The sequence below is a fragment of the Ammospiza nelsoni genome, chromosome 10, assembly GCF_027579445.1.
Source record: "Ammospiza nelsoni isolate bAmmNel1 chromosome 10, bAmmNel1.pri, whole genome shotgun sequence".
Lineage (NCBI taxonomy): Eukaryota > Metazoa > Chordata > Aves > Passeriformes > Passerellidae > Ammospiza > Ammospiza nelsoni.
The window spans coordinates 3,445,125-3,466,130 of record NC_080642.1 but is presented as its reverse complement, the minus strand read 5'-3'; the positions used below and the strand labels follow the sequence as shown (position 1 = coordinate 3,466,130).

Sequence of the window (21,006 nt, the reverse complement as noted above, 5' to 3'; positions counted from 1 at the left end):
ATTTAACTTGATTATATCAATGGTTTTTCTTCAATTTTAATGTTTTTTCTTCAGTTTTAAATCACTTGGGTAATATATAAGCAATGTATTAGGACCCACTTGGCAGAGCTGTGTTGCTCCTTCTAGTAGTTCTTTTTTATTTAATCTTTTTTAATCAGATCTTTTTAAAAGCAATCATCTCTTTAATACTATTTACAGCTGACTGCAATATGAATTAATAAACAGAAAATATGTTTGTATCCATGTACATAAAAGCCTCAACATGTATGTGGGGTATGGGCATGTGTAAATACTGTCCTGGTATGCCAAAAATTCAAAACTTGTACCAAAACCTTGGGATCTTTTCCTGCATTCCATCAACTGGGAACTAAACTTGGGATCAGTACTTTTACACATGCTTTAGAGTGAGCACATGCTCATACACCTTTTCCTGATTAAAACTAAATTCTAGGTGTGGATGAGGCAAACACAAATTGCATTTCATGCACCTCTGTGTGCCCTCTGTGAAAGTTCAGCAGGATTCAATCCTCTGAGTTTCCTCAGCCTCTAAATTCACTGCTGTTTTCAGGGTAGAGCCTCTGTTCTTCCTAAAACTGAGGCCTCAGCTGCTGAATTAAAAATACGACTTTAGCAGAGCTGACAGGGAGTGAGCAATGATTCTCACCGTGCAGGTCTCGTGGGTTTCTGGTGCCATCTAGCGTGGAATGCTCCTGCTGCTACCCGAGGGGAGGCACCTTCTCAAACCCTGCAAACAGACAGAGGTCAAGAAATAAATGAGGAAATGCTTTATTATTTCCAAGAATACACAGTTAATAAATGGCCTTTTCCTTTTGAATGATTCTCTTGGGCCTCTGCTGAGAGAGTTCATGTGTCAGATTTAATCACCCATCTGTAGATTTGAGCGTGAACTCTGCGCCTCTCACTATGGTATGAAAACTTTACTTGAAAATATTTTATGGAACTTTTTAAAGTTTGTGCATTTTAAGAATTTGCTCGTTTTGTCAAATTCTCAATAGGTTGTTTTTCTTTATCTTTTTTTTTTTTTAAGATCCTTTGAAAATTGTTTGTGCATGAATATTCAGCTCTTGAAGAGAATTTATGTACTCAACAGTCGAGTTATTCAAGCACAGATTCTCGTCTTCCTGGCATTTTTTTTTCATCATTACTTTCCCTTTTATGTTGCAGATTTTCTTGTTTATAAACTAGAAGCACAGGAAACACTAAATAAAGGAAGGGTAAGTCATCATGCCTAGAACAAGTTTTTAATAGCTGATGCTATTTGAGTTGCAAGGAAAAGGAAATACTTTGCAATTATGACTGTTCAAAGGAAGAGATCTTGCAAAATACTAATTGAAAGAGCTCTCACTCATCCCAGTTCTACTCTGCATTCATAAGTGCTCTCCAATTCCTAATTATTTGAGCTATAGTGGGAGATACTAATACCTCTCCAGAAAATTAATTTAGAAAATAATCCCCTGTTTATATTATGGTAGTTCAAACGTGATGTTGTTTTATTTAAGGGGAAAGGGGAATAAGAAGGTGTTAGAAATCTTTTTGTAGCTTAGCCCCCAGGGAAAATAACAGTGACAGCTTTCTAACACATGGGCTTTGAACTGGAAAGCATAAAGACATCAAGAAACTTTGTTTTATATACCAAGTGCCAGAAGGAAAGCTCTATCTGGCAGAGGACCCAGAAACCTGTAAAGAACTCTTTATAAAGCAAGTAAATTAGGATTTTATGGCTATTTCATGTTGAAACTGGGGAGCAGTTTGGGAGCTGAGGAACAGGAGTTAAAATAGGTTATTGCTGTAGTAGGTGCAGAGTGTGGGAGCTTGCTCTGCTCCAAAGCCAGGGGAGGGATGGATTTGTGTCCTGGGGAGCTCCAGACCAGAGAGGGATGGATTTGTGTCCTGGGGAGCTCCAGACCAGAGAGGGATGGATTTGTGTCCTGGGGAGCTTCAAAGCCAAGGGAGGGATGGATTTGTGTCCTGGGGAGCTCCAGACCAGGGGAGAAATGGATTTGTGTCCTGGGGAGCTGGAAAACCAGGGGAGAAATGGATTTGTGTTGTTGGGAGCTCCAGACAATGGTAGGGATGGATTTGTGTCCTGGGGAGCTCCAGACCAGGGAAGAAGGGATGGATTTGTGTCCTGGGGAACTCCAAGATGGATTTGTGTCCTGGGGAGCTCCAAACCAGGGGAGGGATGGATTTGTGTTGTTGGGAACTCCAGACAATGGTAGGGATGGATTTGTGTCCTGGGGAGCTCCAGACCAGGGGAGAAGGGATGGATTTGTGTCCTGGGGAACTCCAAGATGGATTTGTGTCCTGGGGAGCTCCAAAGCCAGGGGAGGGATGGATTTGTGTCCTGGGGAGCTGCATCCCTTGGCTGGTGACTCCCAAAGCTGTGTGTGCAGAGCTCAGGGGGTGTCAGGGGGTTTCACACGAGTGTTTTTGTTTTGCAGCAAGACTCCAACAGCAGATACAGTGCCCTGAGCGTGCAGCACCAGATGCTGAAGGTGGGTGACTGGGGCAGCAGAGCACCTGTGCAGCTGGTTCTGCTGGGGGGACACAGCCTGCTGGCTTCTGGCACCACTGCACAGTGCCAGGGTGTGGACAGTGCCTTCCTCTAACAATTAAAATCTGGTTTCCTGCAGTTTTTCCTAGTCAGGCTTTCCAGTGGGTAAATCAATCTTATCAGATGCAATTACTGATAGGGAAGGCTGACTTATCAGCCCTCTTGTAGTTTGGCACGTAGGGATTTTCTGAGCCACATTCAGCAGCTCCCAGGGGGACAGCACAGCTCTGGGGTGAGGTGACACAGCCCTGGGAGAGGAGCCTGCTCATCACAGAGATCATTTTGTGTTTGGAAGGAGCTGCAATGTGCATGCTTTGAATAATAACCTTCCTGTTATGAATGCTTCCTATTCATCTGCACTTACTAAACAAATTGCCAAAGACAACATTAGCCAGATCTGCAGATACAGAGCTGTGCCAGTGTCCCAACTTGGTGTTTGCAGAGTCAACACGAAGAGCTGAAGAAACAGCACGCTGACCTTGAGGAAGATCACCGAAAGCAGGGAGAGGAGTTCAGCAGGACATTCAGTGATCACAAGGAGAGATACCTACAGCTGCAGCAGGAGAAGGAGCAGGAGATCTCCAAGCTGAAGGGTAAATTTAACCTGTGTCTGGCTGCCCACATTTAATTGGGTGTTTGGCTTTGTGTGGTGTGAGAGAGACATTTTCTCTGTTCTCACTCACAGGTCGTCTGTGCATCTTCTGCCTCCTGACAAGTTCCATTTTATTGATGATTTTCTGAGGCCTCTCTCTGAAATCTGCTGTGTTTCTGTCTGGGTCACAGAAATAGCAAAAAACCCAGCACTTAAAAGCCTGTCCAGTGTCAGAGGTTATTGAATCAGTCTTTAATTTTTAATTCTAAGACTGGTATAAACCTGGGAAGAAAGGTTTGCCTCTTTTTGTTTGTAGCTGAAAGGCAATCTAAGAATACTTGCCACTGCTAGCAGACATGTAATTGTGCCTCTTTCTGAAGTGACTTTATTTACATTTTATGCCTCCTTTTTCCCTGTATGTGCCATCTCCTCTGGAGCACATTGCCCCTGTACACTTGGGTGATGAATTCAGTTTTTACTCTTGGCATCCACAGTTTCCTGCTGGAGATTCTGGGCAGTTTTCAGGCCTCTTCCATCCTCATTACACAGTTCCATGGAGCAAAAGAATGGGGCTGTGTCCATCAGAGCCTTCTCTGCCACCTGTCCCTAACACAGGGGTTGGTTCTGGAGCTGTTTGTGTTCACCGCAGGCAGAGGTTGTTTGTTGGCTTCAAATCAACATCATGTAAAAATTGGGAATAGAAGGCTCTGTCTCTGATCCCAGAAGCTTTTGCAGCCATCTGGGCATCCCTTCCAAAGGAATAGCTGGGTCCTGTGACAGAAAATTGTCTCTCACCAGGTGTGATGTGGGGAAAGAGGGGAGGGTGCCTTCCTCTGTGCCTTTCCTGGATTCAGATTTCCAGAGGGAATTTTGCCATCTGCAGCACCCAGCAGGAGCAGTGATGCAGAATTCCAGGTGCAGGCTGGGTGCACTGATAGAAAATTTCACCAAATGTTATGATTTTCTGCTTGAAAATGGAAAGCTTTTAATAGGAGAGGGAAGAAAAACAAACCATACAATTATTGTACCTAATTTTTACTACAGCACTCGTGTGGGATTTTATGTAGATTGTGTTACGGTCTTAATTTTAGTGCTTAGCCTGGTGTTACAAATCCAGCCAGGTTTAAACTCTGTATTTTTCTCATTTCTTTTCAACAGAAACCCTGTATAACTTACGGGAGGAGAACAGGCAGCTGAGAAAAGCTCACCAAGACATTCACACCCAGCTGCAGGATGTCAAGGTAGGCCTGGCTCTGAGAAGCACTTTAAAAATCATGAGGAAAAAAAATTCCTAAGTTTTCCCAAGCCCAGAACAGGCTGTGCTGTATGTGGGAAAAAGGAGAGGAATAGGCTGGACTGGATTTGTCTTTGGCCACCTGGACTTTAAGTGTATGCCCATAAAAAAAATAAATGGTGTTTAGTATAAAAATCAGGATTTGGTTTTACAAGTTAAAAATCAGGTTTGATTGGCAGAACTCAATGCAAAAACTCATTGGCAAAACTCAATGCCAAAACTAATGTTTTCCATCTGTTTTTTTTTTTTAATGTCCGTCAACATCTACCCCTACTTTTAATTTTATTTTAGTTATGCACATCCTGGCCTCCAAATTGCCTTCCCTGGTGTCCTTGCTTCCTCTGCCTGTTTAATATGTATTCTGCATGAAATAAATAAATTCCAGCTAAGGATTTTCTTTTCAAAATAAATTGAATTATCTTCCTAGTTCAACCCCCCCCCAACTGATCTTTAGAATGAACTTTATGTGAAACGTGTGATGTTCTTCTTTTTGTGTAGCAACAGCATAAGAACTTACTGTCCCAGCACAACGAGCTTGTGGTGACATTGGAAGACCACAAGAGTGCACTAGCTGCTGCTCAGGTCAGAAGGAAAGCAGCTCCTGCTGGCTCTCAGCTTCCCAAATCTGTCTCCAAACCTCTGCTGGCTGCAGGGTGCTGCATGTGCCTCTGGCATGGGGACCCAGGAGTGCATGGCACAGAGGGGCTGCTCCCCAGAGGGCTCAGGGGACAGAGCAGGCTGGGGGCCAGCCCAGCAGTGCATGTGGTCCTGGCAAAGAGTCTCTGCTTCCCTGGGAGCTGTCAGTGCCTTTCTGTCTCTGTCCTCTCTGGTGGAACTGCTGTGAGCACCCTGCACTCTGACCCTCACATTTATCTCTGAGCCCTGGGTGCTGGTGCCGGATCTCTTCTTGTGTGTGCCTGGGGAGGCTGTGAGGTTTTCATGCAATTCCAGAGTGGGCTGGAAAAATCTCATCCAGTGCCACCCCTGCCATGGTGACACCTTCCACCATCGCAGGGTGCTCCAGCCCCAGTGTCCATCCTAGCCTTGGACACTTGAGGGATCCAGGGGCAGCCAGAGCTGCTCTGGGCCACAGCAGCAGCAGAGCATAGATGGAGATGTGTGTGCAGGTATGAAAACTCCAGGTGCAGCTCAGATTAGTTTTTAGAACCAGCAGCATTAAGTTCCTTAAATGTCATTTTCAAGTGAACTATCCATGAAGCACAAACTGTTGCAGGCTCAGTCAGCTGTGCCAGTGCAAGCTGTGGAGGCCACAGGGAATCTGGAAGTGGGAGTGATGTTGGAGCAGAGGAAGACTTTTGGTGAAAGATCACAGGGAAAGGCAATGAGGCAGTGTGAAGTTATTTTTATTCCTGACTGATTTCCTTCATTTAGGCATTTTCACAGTCCACAAAATTGTTAGCAGCATTAGAAGCATTGAATTTTTTTCCCCCCAGTTCTGCTTGTTGTGCCTGTCAATATGTGTAAGACACTCAAAAACCAGGGAAAGATCAGGAAGGTCCCTCAACAGACTGAATATCTGAAGAATCATAATCTGCAGTGCTAACCCACACTGACAGCTAATTCTGAGCTCTTCTCCCACCGGCCACATTTGCTGTGTGGTGTGTGCTGATAACATCTGAAATCCCACAAGGCCACGTGGAGGGGCTGATCTGAGGTTCACCAAGCTCACAGGGAAGCTCCCCACTCTCCTGGCTTTGATTCAGGTCTTTAATTAGGAAGCCTGTGCCACACAAAGCCTCTCTGTCTGCAGCCAGGCTGGGACATTTGTCCCACAGGGACCCTCCAGGGAAGGGCCTTGCACATGCCTTGAGAACAGAGGGCATTTCACACTTTTGTGTGGTTTCTCCTGCAAACCAGCTGCAGAAAGTCCCCAAGGGATCCTTTCCCAGCTCTATTAATGATCCCTCTATTTCTGGGTGTATTCTAGAAATTGAACACCAGTAGTCAATACTGCACTAACCTGAACCTTTAAAGCGTTTTGGTCTTAGTGCTTTTTCCAAGCCAGGCAGATTAATGATATATTTTAATAAACCCTGTTTTCTGCCAGTATCAGCACCTTTTAAGCTGTGGCATTGACTCAGAATGTTCATTTTAGTGACTCTGCTGTGCACTCTGCTTTCCCCTTAGGCCATTCTGTTTTAGGGGTCCCTAGGCTTGTGGAGGTTCTCAAACACACCCACACATCCCCTGGAGCAGCAGGGAAATTCTCTGGTGTGGCACCTGTGTGTGTGCAGCTGATCAGCTTTTATACACCCTGCCCACCCCAAAAAATCCTCTGTAATTGGAAATCTTACTGCAGAGCCAGGGATTGGGGTACCAACCTTGCTGGATTTTCATTAAAGCTTCCTGATCCTGTCCAAAGTTAAACAGCAAATCAAATTCCAACATGTTACTGTTGCATTTCAGGAAGCCTTTGGAAATTTACATTTTCCTTCTATTTCTTTTCTTTTTTCCCTTCTGCTTTTCCCCTTGCTCTTCATCACTGTGACTTTCTTTGCCTCAGTTCTGTATGTTGGCTGTTGTCTTGTCTAACACCTGTCTAAATGTTGAGCACTTGGCATTTTCATGACATGTAGATGTACTTTAAAACTTCTGTTTCTGAAAGAGCTGCACTTCTTTCCACCAGCAAAGGAGAAGTTGTGGTGCTTTTGAGTTCCCTCACTTTAGTCTGCCAGGAAAGCTTCATCATCCTCTTCTGCTTGGCATGAATAAAACAACTCCTCTTCTTTGTCCCACAGAGATGTTTTTAATGCACTTTGGTATGCATGTGCACTTTGAAAAGATCCTGATGGATCAGTGTCATCTAATGTTTGGAGGGAAAAATTCTATTTTAAAAGCTCTCATCCCTGGAATATCAAGCTTTCTACCAGCAACTTCAAGGTGACTACATTTGATTAAGAAATTAATTTGGACACGCTATAACTAACATGTTGGCTTTAGACCCAGGTGGAGGAGTACAAACAGCTGAAGGACACGCTGAAAAAAATCCCAAGTTTCCAAGACGTGGAGAAGGAGGAAGGAGGGAAGGAGCAGCAGCCCGAGGCGCGGGGCCCGTCCCCCCAGAGCCGCCCCCCAGAGCCCCCCACAGCTGGGGCTCAGCAGCAGCAGCAGGTGAGGGGCTCAGAATCACAGAATCACAGAAATTCTAGGCTGGAAGAGACCTGTAAGATCATCAAGTCCAACCCAGACAGCCCAGCAGGGCTTCTGACCCGGCACAGTGTGCTGGATGTCCCTCAGGAGAGGGGGTTTGGCTGTGCACCCCTGTCCCTGCTGGAGGGGAGCGGTGAGGAGTGGTTTAATTGTTGAGCGGTGAGGAAATCTATTCATGATGGTCTTTTCTCACATGCCTAGTACAGTTTTATGTGTATTTATGCCAGCTGTTTTAAGAAGTTGCTCAAAATTTAAATTTTTAAAATAAGAAATCTAAAATTTTAGCTATCTCAAGTGTTACAGGAAGATTTTAGAAGTTCTGAAGGATTTTTCATTTTATAAGGTTCCAGTGGCACATTGAAGTCGGTGTATTTAAAATTAGCACACCAAGGTTCAAGCAGAAAACTGTGCAATCTAGAAGTAAATGTAGAAGTAAATTAAGAAGTTAAGAGAAACCAGTTGTGGTTTTGTTTTACAAGTCAAAATTTAATTTTTTTTAATAAGAAATCTAAAATTTTAGCTATCTCAGGTGTTACAGAAAGCTTCTACAAGTTTTGAATAAATTTTTATTTTATAAGGTTCCAGTGGTATATTGGTGAATTTAAAATTGGCACACCAAGGTTCAAGCAGAAAATGTGCAATCTAGAAGTAAATGTAGAAGTAAATGAAGAAGTTAAGAAAAACCAGTTGTGATTTTGTTTTACAAGTCAAAATTTAAATTTTTAAAATAAGAAATCTAAAATTTTCGCTATTTCAAGTGTTACAGAAAACTTCTACAAGTTTTGAATAAATTTTTATTTTATAAGGTCCAAGTAGTACATTGAAGTCAGTGTATTTAAAATTGGCACACCAAGGTTCAAGCAGAAAATGTGTAATGTAGAAGTAAATGTTGAAGTAAATGTAGAAGTTAAGAAAAAACAGTTGTGATTTTGTTTTACAAGAATTTCTACAAGAAATAAAAATCATGGAATCATTTAGTTTGGAAAAGAACTTTAAGATCTTTGAGTCCAGCCGTGAACCCAGCTCTGCCAAAGCCAGCACTAAACTGTCTCTAAAACACAAAGCTGGCTTTGTAGAATTGTAAGAGTTTTTCATTTTTCAACTAAAATGAGGCTTAGCTTACTCTGTGGTGGAACTGTACAACACCTTGTGTAGCTGTAGAGCCACAAACCAGGTAATGACCCCATTTGGCAGGAGGAGCTCGCTCCACGGCAGGCATTTGGCCCTCCTGACCACAGCTCTGGGCTGGCATAAAGGATCCAAGCCTGTCCTTGGCTCTCTTGAAACTGAAATCCATAAATGTGTTGTACACACATAATCCTGTGTCTGTTTTGCAGAATGAGAAGCCAAGGGAGGGAGAAGAAACAAAGAGCCAGGAGCAGGACAGGGCTGAGCCTTTCCACGTGCAGGGAAGGGCTCACCAGAATGCCAGGGAGCTGAACATCCAGGAGCAGCAGGAGGCTGGGGAGGATGAGCAGCAACAGGCAGAGCAGATGGAAGAGGAACGCAAAAAGGAGCTTGAGGAGGAAGAAATGGAGCAGGCAGGGCAGCCTGAGCACCTGGAGGAGGAGCAGGACCAAGCCCCAGAAGAGCACGAATGGAAAAAGCAGGAACAAAAGGAAGAGGAAACCAACATGTTGGGTGATCGCCTGCACTCAGAGGTAGGGAGCTCATTTCTAATTGATTAAATCTGCTGTTTGAATGGAGGCTTCTCTTTTCACTGCTGGCCTTGTATTGCAGTCACCTATTTCTAGGCAGAATAAAGTTTTTATAGAGAGTTTGGGATTCAGAGCACTCGCTGATTTTTAGATAAAATTACTGTCATGTTTATAGAAAATTTGGGATTCAAAGCACTTGGATGCAATCGGATTCAGGCTCAACTTGAGCACACTTGTTCTGCAGTGCTGGCCAGATCCTAATGAACATTAATTCTGCTGATCAAAAGCAGCAGATGGAAAATAAAAAAGAGAAAAAAAGAGCAGCAGACTGAATTCTGTCTCTCACTTTAAACCTGAGGCCCATGGTAGCTGATGGAGAACTCAGCAGGTGAGAGGGAGGCTGGGGTGGAGAACTGCTCTGCTTTGGTAACTTGATGCATCTCAGCAAATTGCAGAGTGTTTCCTTGTCAGAGGTACCTGCCCTCTGCAAACACCCTGCCAGCTCAGTGCTCACTGGTGTTTGACAGGGAATTTTAACTGCCAGACAAACATGACTGAAATAACCAGGGGAAGTCAGTGTGCAGCTCTAAATAAAACCAGCAAATAAAACCTGGATTTGCATCCTAGATTGGATCTGCAGTGGAAAATGTATTTCACTGGTTTACAAGGCTTTGTAAACACTTTCTGTCCTGGCAGATCAATTGTGTCACTCTGGTGTAATGAGGAGCTGGTGCTGGAGAGCTGAGGAGCTGCAGAGGGTCAGAACAGCAGCAGTGGGTTAAGCTGTGAAGCTGGAGTTAGTCTAAGTTATTGCTGAGTATAAAAGGATGTGCAGTGTCTCACTTAAGGCTAAAAGCAGCTCCTCCTGAGATTACCACTTAAATCAATGGCAACTTTTTGCTGTCTTATCAGTCAGCAAAACCTCCTTTTACTGTGTAATATGTTGGGAGGTTTTATTATGATTTACAGGAAAAGCATGGCTTTCCTTAGCCCACAATCTCCTCTTTCTTCCCTGTGTACTCACAAACACCCCAACACTTCAGTCTGTGTTCCAAGAAATGTTTTAACTTCAAGCAGGGACACAAAAACTTAAAAATAACTTTGCTGCAATCGCATGGAGCTTGTTTTTCCCTCTGGACAGCTTTCTCCCTGCTTGTTTCTGATCACTGAGGGGGTGATTAATGTGTGACTAACACGTTTCTGTGGCAGGTGACACCAACCAAGAGGCAGAAAGCAGCCTACGAGCAGCAGCTGGAGCAGCAGCACCTCGGAGCGCAGAGGGCAGAGGAGGCCGAGCAGCTGAGGCAGCAGCAGGAGGCCCTGCAGCAGCAGAGGCTCAGGGGGCAGCTCCTGAGGCAGCAGCAGCTCCAGGAGAGAGAGCTCCAGCTGCAGAGACAGGCAGAGCAAGGGGAGAAACTCTTCAAAAACCGCCTCAGGTGCGACTCTCCCTCTTGGGCTTGTCGTGCTCTGGGTTTGTGTTGTCAGCTTTGTTCTGCTCCCTTGTTCCTGAGGGCAGATTTCCAGGGGGTTCTGTTGGCTCATTCCTTGAAGAGCTGGAGCTTTGTTTCCTAAAATTCAGAGTCCTGACTTTGCTCTTTGCCTGACCCATATCCTTCAGGACTGCAGGCTCCATATACAGAGACACAACACAAAGTCAGGGTAGCAGCACAAGAAAGTCTCTGTTCTATCAAGCATTTTTCAGGAAAGGTGATGTGAGAAAATATCAGATAATAGAGCATGAAACTGGGGCCTGCTCTGGCAACTGCTGAGAGAGGCAGAGCTGCAGGTGAGGGGGTTTGTTTATTTAAGCAGAAAACACACTTTTGGAACTGAAATGATGCTTGGCTTTTAATGTTCTCAGCCAACAGGCTCATTATGATAACATGGACCAGGACATTGTACAAGGGGAGGAAGAGCAAGGTATTCAGGAAGAGGAAGGAGGTAAGAGAGAATTTCTGTCCCTGCCATGCTCACAGGCTCCCTGTGTACTGCCTTGCATGGGAGACTTTAATATTCATTTCATATCCAGATTGGATTCAAGTGAAACATAAACTTGCAATTTAAAACCAGAAGCTCAAATAACCATGGCTGAAGTGACTGAGTGAAATAGAGGAATTACTAAAGATCATATCCACATTCCTGAAAGGAAGAGTGTCCTTTTGACTGACCTGTTATTGCCAGGCTCTGTGGATTTGGTTATGATCCTGGCTCTGCCTGTGGGTTTGTTTGATCTCTTTAAATTACAGAATCATGGAATTGTTTGGGTTGGAAGGCACTCAAATCATTCCACACCCCTGCCATGGACAGGGACACCATCCACTAGCCCAGGCTGTGCAATGCCCCATCCAGCCTGGCCTGATCCTTTAATTTCTGTTTCCTATTAGGAGTAAATCAATTCTGTGAGCATTATCTGTTTATGTAGAGGCTGCCCACTGCTAAAAACACATGTGGAACCTTATCTGTAGGAGACTTCTAAAAGGATAACTAAAAACTGCTGTAAAACAATAATCACCTAAAAAATTCCTCAGCTTATGAACACGACAACCAGCACCAGGATGAAGGTGAAGATGATGATCAGAATAATGCAAATGAACAGCAAGAAGCAGAACACCAGGCAGAAAATCAGCAGGCTGATGAATCAGTAAGTATGAATTAAGATGCTGAGGGTTGCAGTGCTACTGAAGTGAGAACCCACAGGTCTCGTGTGACATAATTGCACCTTATAGAAATGAGATAAGCAGAGGGCTGCCAGGAAGACAGGCTTGGCAGTTGAAAACAGCATCTAAAATCTATTTAAAGGTGTCCTTACTCATTTGGGAAGAAATAAAAGGAAAAAGCTGCCTTGTGGGAAGCAAGGTGTTTATTTCCACATTCCTTTGATCTGTGCTTTCGGTGGAATAAAGGATTTGGTCTTAGCTGGGACTTGAACAGGTGCATTTGGCTTCAAAAAATACCAGCAGTGCCCAGTCAAAATGAGAGGGGATGGGATTTTTCATGCTGTCATTAATGAAAGGCCAGCTCAAGAGGCTGTGTATCCAGCTGGAGTCAGTGTAGATGTGTGAGGTCCTGACAGGGGATGTAGGTCAGCACTGACCTGAGCCCTGACCCCAACTGCACAGAGATCTGGGGCAGGAGAATCACCCTGGGCCTTCCCCCACACTCCACTTACCAGGGGCTGTCCCCATCAAGTGCACCTTCCTGACTCCCCTCCCATTCAGCAAATTAAGTACAGTGAATATTTCTGAGGGATCTTTAACTTGTTCTCTGTAAAGATACAAAACTGCCTTTATTGAATGATAAGCAGAAAATGCTCCTTTTCAGACTGGCAAAGGTGAAAAGGGTTTTGTTTTCTTGTAGACATAGCCAAGGTCAACAGAGCAGGACAGGCTGATAGTGAGTGATCCCATCAGCTCTGTGGAACTGTGAGCATTCAGCTCTTATCTTTGTTCACATGGCCTTATCAGGCACTGTCAGCTGGTCAGTAAACACAGGCTGTGCAGCAGCTCTGGGACAGAATTCTGTGGGTTTCACAGACAGGTGCCTGCACCTCGGTCCCTGCAGAGATTCCAGCTGCTGCCTGTGGGGATGGAGCTGGCTGTGACAGCCCATGCTGCTGTTCTTTCAAAGAAAATACAGCTGGAGCATGGCTAAAAGTGTTTAACACTCCCTCCTGTGAGTTACAGAAGGCAGCCATGGAGGATGTGAATCCTGCTGATGACCCCAATAATCAGGGAGAGGATGAGTTTGAAGAAGCTGAGCAAGAGAGAGAAGAAAACCTGCCTGAGGAGAGTGAGAAGCACAAGGAAACGGGTCAGAAACAAGGACATCCAGGAATGGAGGAGCACTTGGTGGTGGGTAAAGGCAAAAGAGGCACCTCTGGGGCTCCTTCAGCAGGTTAAAACTGCACATTTCAGCTGTGCTGGAGCTGTAAACTCCTCCAGGCACAGAGAGTCTGAATTTTTATGGCATTGGTCTTCAGTGGGGTGAATATTCCATTGTCTTCCTGCTTAGTATGGAAAGTCTTGCTTTATTCTGTGAAGTGATTTTTCTTATATTCCTCCTGCTATTTTTTAATTGAGGGCAACTTTAAATCACAGAGCTGGGCTCTCACTGCTGCTAATGAATGCACTAAAACTTCTGCCATTATTGTTACTTCAGCTTTACAGAGAGCTTTAGTTCCAGAACAAGAAGCTTTAATCTTCAGCCCTCTGGTTATTAGGCAAGCTCATAGATCTGAATTTTTATGTGATCTTTGTGCAGATGGCAGGAAATCCTGACCAGCAGGAGGATAATGTGGATGAACAATACCAGGAAGAGGGAGAAGAGGAGGTAAGAACACAGACCCAAGGCAGGTATGGGCTCAGGCAGCAGAGCACAGCTCCATTAACACTCCTTGGTGTCTTTGGGAACTGCAGGATGAACCCAAATCACTTTGTGTGACTTCTGAAACCTGGGAAGTCTTTGCCATTACTCTGCTGTCCCCTTCTGGATACACTGTGGGTTACTCATGCTCCTGTGCTGCAATCCATTAGTCTTCCATGCCACACAGCATTAATTGTGCAATAATTGAAAAGATTAAGCCTTTCACAACACAAGTAAAATTTCCTGGAAACCTCAAGGTCACAGAAAACCTCATTAATCTCTAATCACACAGTGCAGTTCTGAGCAAACTGCTTCCTTGGCCACTTACTTACTCTGTAGCTGTGACTTTGATTTATCTGTGCTCCTCCTGAGCAATCCAAGCTGCAGTCCTGGAGCTGCTCGGGAAGCTGGCAGCACGTGGAGCTGGAGCAGAGAGGGAGGGAAGGGACTTTCCCCTTCATGTCATGCTCACCATGCAGGCACCACCCTGAGCCCCTCAGCAGTCCCTGATTAATTCCTGTTTCTGCTTCCCACAAAACCCCTTTCAAACAAATCCCTGGGATTGGCTGCTGTCACTCCCTCATGGGGAGCACTTTGGGTTAGCTGGGATGCACTTGGCAAAATGCTGCTGCTCACATCCAAGCAGGCCACTGGGAGCTGGGCAGAGCTGCCCTTTGGCAGCTGCTCTTTGGCTTCCAGGAACCATTTGTGCACATCTCAGGAAGGATGTGCCCACTGTGCTGAGTGGGAGCAGGGATTGAGTGAGCAGTTAAGAGAGACAAGAGATGCTGCAATGGGGATCAGTTCCTTTAGTGAGTGGACTCAAATGTTATCCATTGCTGTTCAGATCTTTCCCAAAGTGACCCTGGTGTGATGGATGCCTCTGACCCAGCTCACAGGACACTGTTTGGGCCAGACAAGCACAGCAGCACTTCCCAAAAGGAAATCAAACTCACTCCAAAACATTCCTCTTTCAAATTTGCACCTAACATGGGAAGTGGGGCATGGAATGGAGGGAGAGTGCTGGCAGAACAGAAGGGAATGAGAGATCCAAAAACTGAACATCAGGGAGACATTCAGCATGACTTGTTCTCTTCAAGGAAAAGATTGTGAGAATTGTATTGAAAAGTTAAATGTTCTCAGAGGAAGTGAGTTTCCTGACTGTTGGGTGATTATGGTTCTTTTTATCCTCCTTTAACATCTCCCTGCTCTCTTCTCCCTTCTTTAGAATCTTCATTCTGTAAGAATATCACATAATACCATTCTGTAAAAATATTCTGTGAAAATCTGTGAACACGTGCCCAGTTGTGGCACGGGCCACTCTTTGAAGGGCAGTTAAACCACACAGAACATCTCTTGTGCTCTGCAGGTGCAGGAGGATCTGACTGAAGAGAAGAAGCGAGAGCTGGAGCACAATGCTGAGGAGCCCTATGGGGAAAATGAGGAAACTGTGAGTTCTGTGCAAGCCAGGATCAAACCCTGAGCACGCTGCTCATGGCACAGGGATGTGACACCATAATTGTCCTAGCTTGCTTAGGGCCATAGAGCTGAACATTTCATGCTGTCCCAACTTCCTTTTGCTCACCCTTCAATCTCTGTGTCAATTCTTGCTCCCTGCAGGCTTTGGAAATTTTTTTTTTTTTCTGTTTCTGCCCATCAGCTCTCACAGCTCCAGCTGAAAATCATTTCACTGCCTTAAAATAAGCTATAAAGAAACTGGCACTGCATCTGTTATAAGTTTGTTTTGTTTTGTTTTGTTTTCCCCAATCAGGCAGATGAAAAGAATAACAGAGGGACAGACCAAGAGCAAGAAATGCAAGAAGACAACAACCAGAAAGCAATTCATGAAGAAAACTATGAGGAGGAAGAAGAGGAGGAGGAGGAGGAAGGCAGAGCTGTTGCAGCAAAAACTCGCAGACGAGGGGAGATGTAGTTCCTCCCTTCATTTTTATTTTTCCAGTACACAAATTCCTGTTGTGTTTTTGTTTTTTTTTAACCAACTTTTTTTAGGGTATTTAATTTCAAAAAAAAAAAAAGAAAAAAGAAAAGCTTGTGTTTTCCACTTTTTACTTTTCTATTAGGTGCTGTCCTGTGTTTATATGAATACAGTATTTTGATACTCTAGATTAGGATTTCTTTTCTATCCAGGCTGTACATAACCAGACATCCTCTAGGTTGGATTTTTTGTAACTCTGGGCACGGTTTGTAGAGGCCATTTTGGATACACTTTCACCTTGTCCAGGCCTGACAGAATGTTTGGTGTCATGTCAGGTGCACTCACCACTGAAGGAACATTCCTAGTGCCTAAATCCAGGTGACTTCAGTCACTCCAGCTCGTTGTCTTCCATGGATTTATTCTGACCAAGGGCTGCAAATTCCTTGTAACCTCACAAAGCCAAGCACAGGCCGTGCCCTTTGCAGGACCAGGCCTTTTCTAGGTGCAGAACAGATATAAAATATGCAAATTTTACAAGCCTTCAGAATGCAGCCAAGTTGCCAGCTGTTAATTTTGGCAGCTGTTTAGATATGGCTCAATTATGCATTTATTTTAATGAGCATTCCCAGGTACTTCAATTACAGGCAGTACCTGGCTGCTCATGCAAATGGGGCTGTGCTGAGAGGAGCTGGGAGCTGAAAACCAATTTAGACTTGGAGCTCCATTATGCCAAATCAAAACACTACAGCCGTCACAGGGATGAAGATTTACAGCAGCAGCAATCTCCTTGTCCTCGTTAATATATAAAATATTTGACCAGAACCAGAATGATGTTGCCTCAGTGCCATGTTTCCTGGAGGGCATGGTAGCTGAGCTGACACAGTTGGTGCAAGATGCTGTACTTAAGGCCTTTACCTTCTTTTTCCTTATTTATTTACAAAAATCTGCTGGAAGGATTTCTGTGAGCCCCAGGGTGAGCCTCAGACTCGAGCCAAAGCCCACAGAAGTTGTTTAGCAAACATCTCCAGCACTGCATGCTGAAACCTGGGGAGGGGAGGGGGGGAAAATGACACAAAAATTGTGCCTTGGTGTGGGCTACCCTGAACATAATCCCAGTGCATGAATTATACAATATTTGTATTGGTACAGACACTAGGTATTTAATATATGTTAAAGGAGAATGGGAATCTGGATTTCCCAGGCTATGCCCCATTGCTGGAAATGAGGCACAGGGGAGCTCCCCATCAAATGCTGTGTTAATATATAAAGAGAGGGAGTGGGGGTATTTCCCTTTGGTTTTGTTTTTTTTTTAATAATGATGCATAGCAATGCTTTCAGTTCAATTTTTTATATGAATGTAATTTAATTCATTTTTTTCTACTAACTTGATTATATTATGTTTTATGGTTGGTTTGCATTCATTGCAATTTTCCTAATTGTCCCAGATCCAGTGCTTATGTTTCATAGGAAGATTTTTGTCAGTGAGTATTTTGGGTTTTCTAGTTACCATAAATCAGATTTACCTTATGTATAAAAAAAAAAGTTTACATGAGACTGTAAAATGTATAATATGTACATAATCTTCAGAATACAATTATTTTGGTAAATTGGCCTGTATTTTTAATGTCATGGTTGCAGTATTTAATTATTTGAGGCATAATAAAACTTGACTGCAGTCAATAAACTAGAATGTAGTTACTGATCCTTCACATGCTGAGGGTTTGTGTCAGTTTTCCTCATGATGTGCTTGGATTTCATTTTAATACAGGCAGCAGGGGAAGGGATGGAGCCCTGGCAGCATTTTCAGGGAAGTGGAATATTTTTGTTAATGATGTTCCTATCTCTGTGCCTGACAAGGGTCAGAGTGCCAGACCCAGGGGGACCATGAGGTTGCTGAGCTGCTCCTCATTGCCACAGCATCCCTGGAATTCAGGGAATGCCAAATGCTTGGCTAAAGCAAGAATTTAATGAGTTTCTGTGACCTAAAAGCAAGAGGAGCTGGGCCACAGCCCCAGCCCTGGGCAGAGGATGAGCAGCACAGAGGGTGCTCAGTTCTCCAGCTCAGAGTGTGATCCCAGGGTGATGCTCTGCTTTAGGACCAAGCTGAGGGGAAGCTGGAATTTTAAGGGAAAAGTTCTATCCCTTTGGGATTTGGCAGCAGCAGGGCTGGCAGGGACTCATCAAAATATACATCATGTGTATATATATATATTATATATATCATATGTAATTTAGGTATGTATTATATCTGTAATATGTATGATATGTCATGTATATATATATAAAATACATGTACGTATAGTATATATATGTGTATATATATATACACTCATAGATATATAATGGGTACAAATTGAAAGGGAGAATTTAGGCTGGTTATTAAAAGAAATCATATATATATATACACACACATATAATATGTAATTTATGTATATATTATACATCTGTAATATGTATATGTCATATATATGTATATCTAGAATACATATATGTATAATATATATGTATTTTTATATATTATTTATATATATATATACACATAGTATGTAATTTATAACATATATGTAATTTATGTATATATTATACATATGTAAGATGTATAATATGTCATATAGATATATAATACATCTATTTATAATATATATCTGTTTATATATATATATATAAAATGGGTACAAAATGGAAGAGGGAGAATTTAGGCTGGTTATTAAAGAAATCTTCCCTGGCAGTGCCCAAGGCCAGGTTGGATAAGCCCTTGAGCACCCTGGGACAATGGGAGGTGTCCCTGCCCATGGCAGGGGATGGGACTGGATGAGCTTTAAGGTCCCTTTCAACACAAACCATCCTGAATTCTACATCTGTGAGTGCACAGATATACAGAAATATCTATTACATGAATACAGTTTGTGCAGAATTGTATTCACCTGAGCCTTGGGCTCCAGGTTCTTGTAGCTGAGCTCAGTTCTGAGCTTCCAGACTCTCCAAGCCAGACCTCTATGAATATTCTGTATCCCACTGCCCTCCTTCCCTGAGGAACAGCAGCATTGTGTGGCACACAAGAGCCAACTGCACTCCTTGGGCTGCCAAATGCTCCAGGAAACAAAGGCAAACTGGAACTGGAAATGTTCCCCTCCCTGCTCAGTGCCATGCCAGATGGCCACGTTAATGCATCGATTTGGTTGTAAAAGGAAGGGATGTGGTGCAATAATGAAAAATGCTGAGATGCTTCCAACCTCAAAATCAATATTTTGATGGGTTTTAAAATAAATTTGTTGAAAATAATGCTGTGATTTGAAGAAAGTCCTGGTGTAAGTGTTATAATTCACAGTGACAGATCTGCAAAACCTCAATCCACGTTGTTCCTGAAGAGACAGATTTATTCTGAAGAAAGTTTAAAATTAGAATATTGGAAAATTTTTCAGCAGTCTCAAAATTGGGAAGTTGCTCAGAATGGAGTTTTTGTACAGAGCTTCAGGAACCCAACCAGGAGCTCTCCAAAGCCTAAAACCTGAGTTCCTGTGGATGATTTGGGGGCTGTGCTGCAGAGCAAGGGGACTCAGTGCAAGGACGAGGGAAGAGCAGGCAATAACTTCCCACGTGGATTTGGGCGGTTCTGTAATGAGCAGCTCTCCAGGTTGTTCTGCACGGTGGCTCCACACTGTCAGACATCCCCCTCAGGGCTTGTCCTCACAGCAAACATCATTAAATTTGCAGTTTACCTCAGTGCCTGCTGCATTCCCCATTCAAAGCTTCCTGTCAGGTTGGCTCCAAGAAACCTCTGCTCCAGCCCTGCTGAATGCAGCACAAAGCCCAGTTCTGCCCTTTCTGCCCCTGATTTATTCCTCCTGATGCCTTGTGCAGGCTGCCCTGGGGCAGAGGCTGGGCAGAGCCCCAGAATAAAGCAGGGATTTACCCAAAGCATCTCCTCCATGGATCCACCTTGGGCAGCACCAGAGCCCAGCCAGGGCTGCACCCAAGATGAACCAAAATGGCCCCAAAATGCACGAGCGCTGCCGGGGTCTGTCCCTGGGATCAGCTCTGCTCCATTTGCACCTTGCAGTTCATTGTCCCATTGCAGCTTTAGCCCAGGCAGTCCCACCCTGCTTGTTTTTCTCTCTCCAGCCCACGGGGTTTGTGCTCTGGGCTGAGATTTGGGTCATTTGTCCTTGGTGCCCAGCTGGAGCAGGAATTGTTTTGTCACCCTGCTCTGTGCACACAGCTCACCATACCCTGATATGAAACCCAGACTTACACACTAAAGCAGCACAGAAACATTTAAAAGCTCCAACCAGAGGCATCACTCCCACTCAGCTCTCCTGCATTCAGCTGTTGTGGCTTTCCAGAGCTCCACGTGGATCCCCATGAATGGCACGGACACCTCAGGCATTCCCCTTGTCACTAAAATCTGCTTTATTTTTATTGAGCCTCTTGCACTGAAGCCTTTGCAGTGACACCCCCATTAAATTAACCCCAGCTCCACACCTGATCTGCAGCACAGGAATTACCATCAGTGTCCTGAGGAGAGAAGGGAGGAGCATTTCCATCTTGCAAAGGTTTCCCAGCTCAAGGTATTGAATGTTACAGAAGAGGAGATTATTTGACTATCCTCTGTATCTTAGGAAACTGCTGAAGATTCATGAATATTTCAAAGAGCCCTGGCTTTCCAGAAAGGTGCCTTAAATCTCTTTGGTGTGCAACAGATGTGGTGTTTTTCATTGCAGGTACAGCATCACAGATTAAGCTCTTGGTTGGGTTGCTGCTATTTTATGCAGCAGAGGACAAAACAATTAAATAAAAATCAATATTTTTTCCCTTCCAGGGCAATCCCACAACTGCCAATTCTGTTGGTGAATAACCTGATCTGGGATTTGCTTATCCCACATCACCTCTCCCTGTTTCCAACAGCTGGGAAAGTGAAGCAGGCTGAAAGTTATGGGCTGCTCTTTCCTCATCCTTGCACTGAGTCCCCTTGCTTTGCAGCACAGCCCCCAAATCATCCACAGGAACTCAGGGTTTGGGCTTTGGGGATCTTCTGGTTGGGTTCCTGAAGCTCTGTACAAAAACACCAGTGAGAAATTTCATTCTGAGCAACTTTCCAACTTTGCTGAAGGTGCCTCCTGTGGGGAGCAGCAGCCAGGCCAGGTAAAAGCACAGAGTCAGCTTCCAGGTTTGTTCCCTTGCCTCCATAAAGCTGCAGTTTGCTTTCTGATGGTGTTTTCTGGGATGATTGTTCCCAGACCCAAAGGAGCTGCCTCCAGGTCAGGTTCAGAGCAGCTCAGAAGTCCCTGCCTGTTTGTGCTGATGATCCCTCACCACCTCCCTGGTGTGCAAAGTGGGCTTGGAGCCCCCTTCTGACCGCCAAAACCCACAAAATCCATCTCAGAAAATTCAATCTCAGAGAAGGCAAGGAAAGCATGG

General features: G+C 44.2%; 1 protein-coding gene across 3 annotated transcripts in view; it reads left to right on the top strand.

The window, feature by feature from the left end:
* GOLIM4 (golgi integral membrane protein 4) overlaps positions 1-17,272 on the top strand; it is a 30,005-nt gene extending 12,733 nt beyond the window's left edge. The window contains exons 3-16 of one of the 3 annotated variants that reach the window (XM_059479538.1): positions 1,186-1,235; positions 2,463-2,516; positions 3,018-3,168; positions 4,326-4,408; positions 4,960-5,043; positions 7,423-7,593; positions 8,970-9,293; positions 10,500-10,726; positions 11,152-11,231; positions 11,819-11,931; positions 12,974-13,141; positions 13,551-13,619; positions 15,022-15,102; positions 15,424-17,272. In XM_059479538.1, coding sequence (XP_059335521.1) covers positions 1,186-1,235; positions 2,463-2,516; positions 3,018-3,168; positions 4,326-4,408; positions 4,960-5,043; positions 7,423-7,593; positions 8,970-9,293; positions 10,500-10,726; positions 11,152-11,231; positions 11,819-11,931; positions 12,974-13,141; positions 13,551-13,619; positions 15,022-15,102; positions 15,424-15,585 — 1,817 coding nt within the window. In that variant the 3' untranslated portion in view covers positions 15,586-17,272. Of the gene's footprint in view, positions 1-1,185; positions 1,236-2,462; positions 2,517-3,017; positions 3,169-4,325; positions 4,409-4,959; positions 5,044-7,422; positions 7,594-8,969; positions 9,294-10,499; positions 10,727-11,151; positions 11,232-11,818; positions 11,932-12,967; positions 13,142-13,550; positions 13,620-15,021; positions 15,103-15,423 lie in introns of all 3 variants that reach the window. The other 2 variants (XM_059479537.1, XM_059479539.1) reach the window with 2 other exon arrangements.
* The last annotated feature ends 3,734 nt before the right edge of the window (positions 17,273-21,006 follow it).